The 10,636-nt window shown below is 33.3% G+C and overlaps 1 protein-coding gene across 1 annotated transcript; it reads right to left on the bottom strand.

The window, feature by feature from the left end:
• Window positions 1-8,201: 8,201 nt before the first annotated feature.
• Window positions 8,202-10,165, bottom strand: LOC111911882 (polyphenol oxidase, chloroplastic). Its single transcript, XM_023907627.3, has one exon. The coding sequence runs from the start codon at window positions 10,107-10,109 to the stop codon at window positions 8,334-8,336; it is 1,776 nt and encodes a 591-aa protein (XP_023763395.1). The 5' UTR covers window positions 10,110-10,165; the 3' UTR covers window positions 8,202-8,333.
• Between the last annotated feature and the right edge of the window lie 471 nt (window positions 10,166-10,636).

Raw genomic sequence — 10,636 nt, 5'->3', positions numbered from 1 at the left:
CAAAAGCATGTAACAGATCGTCTTGTTGCTTTGCATCCAGCCCAATCAACATCTCTAAAGTCTCTTATTTGAAGAGAATTAGTTGCTAAAAGAAACAGTCCTTGACCAGGATTGGACTACAAATATCTAAGAAGATTGGTGGCAGCATGCATATGATGAGTTCTCGGCTAATTAAGATATTGACTTAAATGATGGACCACATATGTGATATTTGGCCTTGTGAGGATCAAATACAACAAGCAACCAATAAGTCTCATGTATTGAAACACATCTTGTATAAATTAACCTCAAAGCTAGACAATTTGTATTTTGGATCCATAGGCTGTTATGTGGGCTTTGCTGCCAAGAGTCCCATATCTTCAAGAAGCTTTAAAGTATATTTTCTATGAGATATAAAAATGCCAGTTTTTGATCTAGCAATCTCAAGACCTAAAAAATGTCTCAAACTCCCCAAATCTTTTAGTTTGAAAGATAACTCAAGGCCTTTTTAACCAATTGTATTTCAGATGTTGATGCCCCTGTGATGACAATATCATCCACATAAACAAGCAAAGCAACATATGATGAACCAACTCCTTTAAAAAATAAAGAATAATCTGATTTTGATTGTATGAAACCCAAAGTAGTTAAAAAAATTGGAGAATTTGGAATACCATTGTCTGGAGGCCTTTCTCAATCCATATAAATATTTTTGAAGCTTACACACCATGTGAGGTTTTCCTGAGCCTGTAGATGCTAAATTACCAGAATACCCCTAAGGCAATGTCATATAAACTTCTTCCTCTAAATCTCCATTTAAAAAGGCATTATTCACATCTAGTTGAATAAGAGGCCAAGTGTGTTTAGCAGCCAAAGCAAGAAGTAATTTCACTGTGACAAGTTTAGCAACAGGTGAATAAGTATCTAAAAAATCCACTCCATGTTGTTGATTGAATCCCTTTGCAACTAAACGCGCTTTAAATCTATCCATAGTTCCATCATCTTTTCTTTTGATATTATATAGCCATTTACACCCTAATGATTTTCTATCTTTTGGAAGAGGAACAACTACCCAAGTGTTATTTAATTACAAGGCTTGTAACTCATCATTCATAGCTTGTTTCCATTCAATAGATTTTGCAGCTTCATTATAATTCTTGGGTTCTTCTTGAGCAGGCAAAGAGATAGTGTAAGCCTTACAATTGGTACCAAGATTATCATAAGAGATAAATTCAAATAGAGGATATCTACAAGAACTTGAATCAAAAGTATAATTAACTTTTGTAAGATTGAAATGATAATCATGTAGATATGATGGTTTATTCCTAATTCTTTGTGTTCTGTAAGAATGAGCTTGTGAAAAATATGGAACCTTGGGTAAGGGTATATTTGGAATATGAAGATCTGGAATAGAACTTGGAATGGGATCATTAGGAACAGGTCTTGAATTTGAAATTAAAGAGTGTTGTGAAGTCTGATTTTGAGTTTCATGATCATGATCAAATACTCTTAGTAAAACAACTAAATAAAAAGGGTCATTAACAAAGGGATGGGTTGTATTTATGAAAGGAAAAACGTTTTCATGAAATACATCACTGGATACAAAAACTTCTCTTGTTGTCAAATCAAGTAACTTGTATGCTTTCATACTAGGTGGGTAGCCTATGAAAATATAATATTTTGCACATGGCTTAAATTTGGTTCTATGGGCTGTTAAAGTAGAATCAAAGGCTAAGCAACCAAAATTATGAAACAAATTGTATTGTGGTTCCTCCTTGTAAAGTTTTTGATAAGGTGTAGTATTCTCAAGTAGTTCTGATGGAGTCCTATTGATCCAATACACAACAGTTAAGACACATTCTGAATAATATGCAATCAGTATATTTGACTAAAAGTATAATGTCCTTTGCACATTCAATATGTGTTAATGTTTCCTTTCTACAACGGAGTTTTGTTGTGGCCTTTCAACACATGAAAATTGGTGTAGTATGCCTTTAGCTTGAAATAACTCAGTAAAAGTTAACTCTTTAGCATTATCATATCTAAAAACTTTGACATTAGCATTGAATTGAGTGAAGATCATGGTAAAATACCTTGGAATAACATGATGAACATCTGACTTGTTCTTCATTAAGTAAATCCAAGTAAATCTTGTATAATCATCTACCAAAGTAACAAAGAATTTGTAAACATGATATGAAGGAATTTGGTAGGGACCTCATACATCACAATGAAGTATATCAAATGGATTAAAGAAACAAATGGTAATCGTTTTTGCTTAGCTAAAGGACAAACATGACAAAGTAAATCATTGTCATTTTTATTGCTAATGTCAAGATCATCTTTATTTTTTCATATGAAGGATGCCCTAATCTAAATTACCATTTTTGAATAGAGATAGCCACATTAGTAGAAACAGTAGTATGTTGTGAGACAGAATGTGGAACATTCAACAAATATAAGCCCTCGTGAAAATCACCCCTACCAATCGTCTTCTTGGGGGGAAATCTGCTTGATCAAAGCAAAATTATGGTAGAGCTTAACCATAGGTAAATGTGATTTTGTTAAAGATGTGATAGATATCAGATTTAGTTCAAATTGAGGAACATAAAGAACATCTGTAAGGAACAACTGATTAATGAGTTGCATGTCTCTCTTATAATGAACTTGAATGAGAGTACGATTTGGCAATCGAAATCTAGTATTTCTCACATTCTGAATATTGGTGAAGATAGCTCTATCATTGCAAATATGTTGAGTGGCTCCCGAATCAAGAATCCAAACATTATACATGTAATTCCCAAAATTAAAAGTAAATATTCGGTATTTACCTACTAAATTTTCTGATGTAGAAACATGATTAGCAGAAGTGCTTACCATATTTGCAGAAGCAATTTTACTATATAGCATTGCAACCAAGTTTTCGCATTGTTTTTGAGTGACTCCGGTTAAGGCATCATGAACAGCAGTAAGAGTTTCTTGTGCTTGATTAACAGTGAACTGAGATTGATCAATATCAATAGAATTGGCACGAGGTTGAGTTCTGTACCCCGGTGGAAATCCATGTAAATGATAACATTTATCCTGTGTATGACCAGATTCTTGCAATGCATGCAAAATGGAGAATCCTTTCTGGAGTTCTTATGTGATTGATTAGGTCTAGTTTTGTTATCATGATTTTTGTAATTGTTGTTTAGAAGATGAGTGTTGAAGGCAAGAGTAGGATTTTGAAGATTACCTATATTGCATTGTCTTTCTTCTTGAATAATCAAGGAAAAAATTATATTTACAGAAGGAATTGGATCCATGAGTAGAATCTGCCCTCTTACTTGCAATGTTTTAAAAACTGGTTTTTTAGTTGAACGGTATAGTGATCGGTTTTCGGTTCAACTGGTTTAACCGGTTCGACCGGTGGATCAACCGGTTTCTATAATTTTCATATTTTTTCATATTTTCGTATATATACATGCATATATAAATCATGAATTTGACGTTTATAAGTTCAAACATTAAAAATATACATACAAATAAGTTGTAGATCACTCCAAATACATTACAAACTTCATAACAATTATCATATATTTTTATTTAGAGAAAACTACATAGATTTGAAAAAATTCATCAAAGTTTATTATGCAAATGGTTCTTTTTCATATGATTTTGTTTGGTTTAACCGGTTCAACCGGTATATTTTGACCGTTTCAACCAGAATTTTTCTAAAAAACGGTTTGCTCAATCCGGTTCAGAAATCGACATAAACCGATATTAGTTGAACCGCTCCCTTCCTCAGGTCCAACCTGTTCGACCAGCCAGTTTAAACTAGTTTTTAAAACATTGCTTACTTGAGCATAACTTGGATTTAATCCCATTAAAAAACTCATTGCATGTTTGATTTCTTTTGCTCCTCCACATATACACTTTCCACATGTGCAATTGTTGTTATAATTTGATAATTCCCTCTTCAAACTCAAAACCTTTTGTACCCTAATCGACCAATTTTTTCGTTCATTCCGATTTGAAAAAATTTATCCTCCCACCCACTATCATTTTTCAAACTGGAAACCTACTTTGCATCCAATCGACAAACATTTTTACCCTAATATCTTGGTCAGTTATATGCATCCAGCGACTGTGACATATAGTTGCCTTACTACAAATTTGGACCTTCATTGTCATCTTTGATGCTACTGGTCGCACTCAGGTAATATTCCGACCCTCTTTTATTTATGATCAAGAATTGTGTTTTTAACCAAATGGAAATATTTTGGTCGTTTGAAATCAAAATAGTTAGGTCTCTCTAACTAGCTCCTTAATTTGGTGTTTGTTATGGTTACTGTATTCTTGTCAAACCTTAGTGTTTTTATTCGTCCAGGGGGTGTTGTCCTTTTGTTCTTGTTGGGTGTTGGCTATCGAGTGGCATGTCTGACTTTCTTCTGTATTTATGTAAAAATTCCAACCAATGATTTAAAGGAGGGAGATGTTTCTTTCTGCTGCAACTGTCCTCTATGAGGCATTTATGACTCACGTTTAGAATACACAAGTATTTTTGTTCATTCAACTCTTATCCTATTGTCTAAACATGCTTTTTATATCATATACTAGGCTTGAATGATCTATTATTGTAATATTTCAAAGGGTGCTGAATTTCTTAAGGCATTATTTATATCCATGGCAGATTTCCTTCATCAGGTATTTTGTGATAACCCAAATAAAAAAAAAAAAGATAAAGATATCTGTAACTAGATTATATCATTATAATAAAATGATTAGTTCAAGGATTTATAGGTCAATTAGTAGGGAATTATGAGTTTTAATGGCAAAAACCGTCACCTTCGGGCAATAAATTTGATCAACTGAAAAGGTTTCATCAGTTATACACTTAGGAAATATATATAGCACAAAAAATAGAGTGAAAATCCCACAAGAATTGTGAGGAACGACTGAGAATCAAGGGAGAAATAAGGTTTGGGTGTTCTTCAAGATTTCAGAGTTTTTTTTTTTTTGAATTGAGGTACGTTTATCCAATTTAAGCTCGAATTGGTTGTTTAAATAGGTTAATACGATTGTTTTACATGTTTTGGTTCAACCCCTTGTCTCAATTCGACTGAACCTATAGCAATTTAACAAGAGTTTAATTTTGGGTATAATAAAACCTAGAATTCGTATTGTTATTAGATTTATTTTCGAAAATTGTGACGGGAATATGTTAGTAAGAATTGGAGAGGGTTAATGGTAATTTATATATATTTTATTTGGTGAAAATTTGAATCTTTTGTATATTCATCAATGGCAGAAAATGAGGTTTCGGGTGAAAGAAAAGGTATGTTCGAGTCTAATGTATACATGGGTTAAGCGGTTTTTTGTTTTTTATTTATTTATTTATTTATAAAAAGGGGATTTTTAATATTAATATTTTATCTTCTTAAAAATGATTAGAAGTGAATTAGGGGTGTTCATTTGGATGGATCGGTTTCATCCGATCCAATCAAGTGAATCTAATTTGATTTCGGTTTTCAAAATATGGATCCGAATAGTCCAATCTAAATTCAAATCCGATCTGATCTGATCCAATTACAATTCGGTTGGATTGGTTTTTTATAATTCGGTTTTCAAAAGACGAAACATTTTAAAACGATATATAATTATAATGTTACCCAACTTTACACAAGAACCAAAAACAAATTATTTAGTTGCATTTTCAAATTTTTAAACAACTACTAAGAAGATATATTATAGTTAAATATTTTATAGATAGAAAACTTTAGAGAGAAAATACATATTAATGTTTTTTTTATCGGGTGAAACGTTTTGAACCTATTTGAAAAAATAAGTTACTAAATTAATAAATAACTATGGATATATATTATAAATAGATAAATAATAAATGTTTATTCGGTTTTTTTGAATTATTCGGTTCTCATTTTATAAACCAAAACCAATCTGAAATCCAAAATAATAATTCGGTTTTGTTAAAAACCAATCTAAAAATCCGAATATTCGAACCAAATAGTCCAATCCAAATTGTACAATTGGATAATTCGGTTTTATCCGAATAGTGAACAGTCTTAAAGCGAATGGTGGCAGTCGAGGCCACTGTGCACCTTTTTAAGTTACCTGCTTCCATTTTCATTTCAATTTAAGAAGTATGGGAATAGCCCCTGAACATTTAGAATTATTTATTCTAAACTATGATAATAAAGGAAATTGAAATATTCAAATATAACCCCTACATTTTTTTAACTTGCTAGTCAGTTAACAAACATAGTTGCATATATTTCACATTTAGCCATACATCCTTATATTTTATGAATAGAAATATTTATGGTTTTATAAAATAAGCATAATAAGTTTTAACATTGAGTTTTATTAATTATTTCAGAGTGTTGTTTCTTAAGGAAATATTACATTATCTTGTAATCTATTAGAAAAACGTTGTTATAAAAAGCGTAATCAACATATGTAATTATTATTATTAGTCGGTGGAATGAGACATACGGGTAGTTGAACCAAAATGATAATATATAGTGTTTTCTAGGATTGAAGCCTTAGAAAATCATATGGGTTGAATGTAGGGTGCATGTAACGTGACAAGCTTTGGTTAAGTCTCAACGCCAACAAGGTGAGTTTTTCGTGTTCTGTGGTTGCTCGCACATAAATGTTTATCATGTGGTTTATACGCGTTTTTTTTTTTTTCATTATTTATTAACAGTATGTTTTGTGATAAGTATGGTTGCGTACAAATGTTATTTTAAATTTTTTTTATCTTATGTGCGTTTTTTTTTGGGTGACATGTTTAGTGGGAACGGGTGGGTGTTTAATCGTGGTGAACATGACGGATGTGTGTGATCGGCGGGGATGGGAATTGAGAATCATACTTATTTCCTTGGATATTTAAAATACTTGATTACAATGGATGATTAGTTGTCTCAAGGAGAAGGGAAATGAACATTTGTTTCTTTCTCTGGATAATTAATCGTTCCCCTAAATTATGACATTGCATGATATGTGTGGTGTATGATTTATTGAAACTATATGATAAAACTATTTGTTTTGTTAACTGATGGACATGTATGTGCAACACGAACTCACTAGGCCTTAGGCTTACCCATATAGAAACTTTATATGTGCGCAACCCAGGAAACTATTTAGCAAGTGGCAGTAAGAAGGCAAGGAGAGGGATTGTATAACAAGACGATAAAGGAGTTCCGTAAAGATGTAACACCTAAAGTTCTTCAATTGAAGATTTTATTTTATTTAATTTTGCTTCCGTTGTAGTGTAGTCTATACGTAAGTTTAGAATTGATCATGGGAGATGTTGGAACGATTATTTGTCATTTAATCGGTAGTTGAAAATCCGGGTGTTACATATTTCTACCTTTTAAAAAATGCAATATGTTTTCATATAAATCTTTCTTACAACATACATAGGATTAAAACCATTAATACCAAAATTTTCTTAGTCACTTGTGCATCCGGTGCTAATTAGCTGTAGATTGGCACCATAAACTGTCATTTGATATGTGTACATAAGGTAGAACTCAAGTTGATTTGATTGATGCACTTCCATTTGTTTATTTTGTGTACATTTTTACCTTTTTCTAATTACAGTGTCGTACTTTGAACTTGGTGTAAATATAGTTCTATTATAGCATCATACTTTCATTTTTATAACAACTTTCATTTCTCTGTATTACAAGTTTTACTTCCAACGTTTCTCCTCTTTAAGCATCAAACTTCAAAAAATTTACCTTATTATTAATATTATAGCGTTTGACATTTGTAATTTGTTTATTCTTTTGTTTTCATATCTGCAGTTTATTGTAAAGAAACTGAGGCCAAAAGACAAGAAAGGATAAGATGTATAACAAAATACGGAAAGTTTGCCAAAAAAGCAACCCACCTACCTAAGACATTGACACTTTTACCAAGCCACCGACTTTTGATACTTTTAACATGTCATTTGATTTTCGATACTTTGAAATTAAATATAAATATTTAGTGTTGGTAGTTTTTGTATTCGAATGTGATAAATGATTTTGTGAATTTTGGTTTTGGAATATAAAATTTCAATTTGATACTTGGTTATAGAATTTCAATTTGATACCGACAGATTCTTGACAGAAATTTAATCCGGTCTATACTGGCTCTGTTTCTAGTAGTGAATTTTCATTTGAGATTTAAACAAATGCAGCAGAACTAGATTCAATGACTTGCAATTAACATTCACAAGTTCGAATCATATATAACTTTATTGTGATAATTACTTTTATATGGTAATACATATAGAGAAACATAATATCTTAATAGATCATAGACTTTCTTTTATTTTATTTATAGAAAGTGAGAACGTCTGTTTAACATTCTTCATGCTCGATTTTGATCCCTCCAATGGAAATATCACCACCACTAGTTTTGGGCACCAATGTCACCAACACATTGTGATCTTCTTCATCCTTCAAATCCTCCAAAAGGTCAGTTATCCCTATCCTCAATTTCGTCTTCCAATTCTTCCCATGCTTATGCATATGAGGGACACTCGCAAAACTTCCGGCGAACTCCGTTTTAGCTGCTGTGGCCTGGGTCCCATCATCATCATCGTTCACCAACACATCAAACTTCACAAACTCATCTCTCTTCACTTCAATCCCTTCAATAACCAAAATCTCTTCTTCCTCCTCTTTCTGTTTCTTGGTCCTTGATTTCTTAAGCCTTGGAACCCGCACTTTGATCACCTTATCAAGACTCGCCGGAAAAACATCTTTTGCAAAGGGTATGTGTTCATGGGCATGCTTCTTGATGTTTCTGGAAGCCTTTTGCAGTCGTGGAACAGGTTTGCTTTCTAGCCATGGTAACTCAACATCTTGATAAACATAATTCATATTCTTGGAGTCGACACAATCCCTCACCTTGACTCGATTCAACTCAGCGTTCTCATCGTACAACAAGAACGAAGAATCAAGCCAATCATTATCAGTAAAATCCTTCCTTCTTCCACCTAGTGTTTTCCAAACTGACCACAATCTATCGAGATTCCCATGATGTGCAAAGAAAATAGGGTCTTTGCCTGCAGAATAAAAGTTACCCATGTCTTCACCATTTGGCTGGTTCCTATCCCCGGTCCAGATATGAACCGGGTTATGTGGCACGCTCTCGAGCGAGCCAGCACCAGGGCTAGGGTCATCACCTGCACGATAAGGACTACCCATGAAAAGACTAGCAGTCTTGGCATTAGACACCATTTGTCTATACATAATCGTGAGATTTGTGGACGTTTGTTCAGAGGGGCTAAGATTGTTGTCGAAACCATTGTAGTCAAGATCAACCACAGTCGGTGGTTGATGTTTCGCATCACGAAGAGTATCGTATAACGAAGAATTCTTATCTGTGTAAATATCAGGGATTTTCATCCCAACTGGCGCATCCCAGTTCCAAAATGGAATTGCAAAAGTTGGGTCATCAATTAATTTGCCACAAATTTTCTCAAAGAAGTATAGGTAACAACGATGGAAAGGGAAGAACAGCCATGAGTTATGTACTTGAAGCTCCACATCTGGATAACCGAGTTGGACATATGCGGCATCACAATAGGCACAGTGAACATTAGCTTGTTGCTTGAAACTACGAGGATCGTCATCTGGGAGAGCTTTCATGAGTTCGATAGCTTTACTGAATTTGTCTATGTAGTCTTTATCAACCAAATGTGCAGCTGGTCGAACACGGAGGGGGTTTGACTGTGGTGGAAGTTTGAAATCGATAATCTTTGTGGTGAATGGAGGACAACAATTTGTAGGTATAGCCCCTTGGGGTAACTCAGCCGGACCACATTTACTGAGGTCGGGTCCCATGATCGGATCTGCAAAGGCCAGTGAATTAGACCCAAAGTTGGCGGCAGTACCATAAAGACCTCCAAGGCCTAAAAGGACGTTTCTCCTATCAAGTTTGCCGGAATTTGCATGGTGGTGGTGATCATCATCTAGGGTTTTGCATGAAACTGCATGGCGATGTTTGGAGATTCTGGCTATGGGAACTTGAGATGACTTAAAAGAGAAGGAAGAAGAGTAGGTCGATGAGGAAGAGAACCTCCTTCCACTCGTGTAAGAGGTGGCTTGTGATGGTGAAAAGGATGCCATAGTCTTGTAGTTTGAGCGTGCATGAAATATGTGAAGAGTTACATATTATATAGGGTCCTATGTATGTTATATGTTATAATGATGATCGAAATTTTCTAATTTATCCTTTTAATAATTGATGTTATGGTTATGGAGTTCCCATTCTTTTTATCATATTATCTTCGTACAGTGTTGACATTACGTTTATAATTAACCAAAGTAAAATGGATGATTTATGTGTTCTTTAATGCGGCTTAGACATACACAACTACACTTTTTTTAAATCTATAACTTTCATCTTATCTTAAATGGTACTTTTAGACCAAAGACTTTTGGTATTTGTTCTTCTTCTTTCATTTTGATTCCAAACAAAACAAACAATGAAGAAATATACCAAACGAAGGTCTATGATGATTGGAAATACTTGAACAATGTTCGAATGCAACATATGTTTATGAAACATAATACAACGTTAAGGATATAGTTATGTGTGACGAACGTCTATGGAATATCATTCAAATGATTTTTTTCATTAATTTTGTTTTTTT

The sequence above is a fragment of the Lactuca sativa genome, chromosome 4, assembly GCF_002870075.4.
Source record: "Lactuca sativa cultivar Salinas chromosome 4, Lsat_Salinas_v11, whole genome shotgun sequence".
NCBI classification, from domain to species: Eukaryota; Viridiplantae; Streptophyta; class Magnoliopsida; order Asterales; family Asteraceae; genus Lactuca; species Lactuca sativa.
This window is presented reverse-complemented; position numbering and strand designations above follow the sequence as displayed.

Bases quoted from the DNA above. Each gene is read 5' to 3' on its own strand.
- LOC111911882 (XM_023907627.3), bottom strand. From the start codon at position 10,109: ATGGCATCCTTTTCACCATCACAAGCCACCTCTTACACGAGTGGAAGG.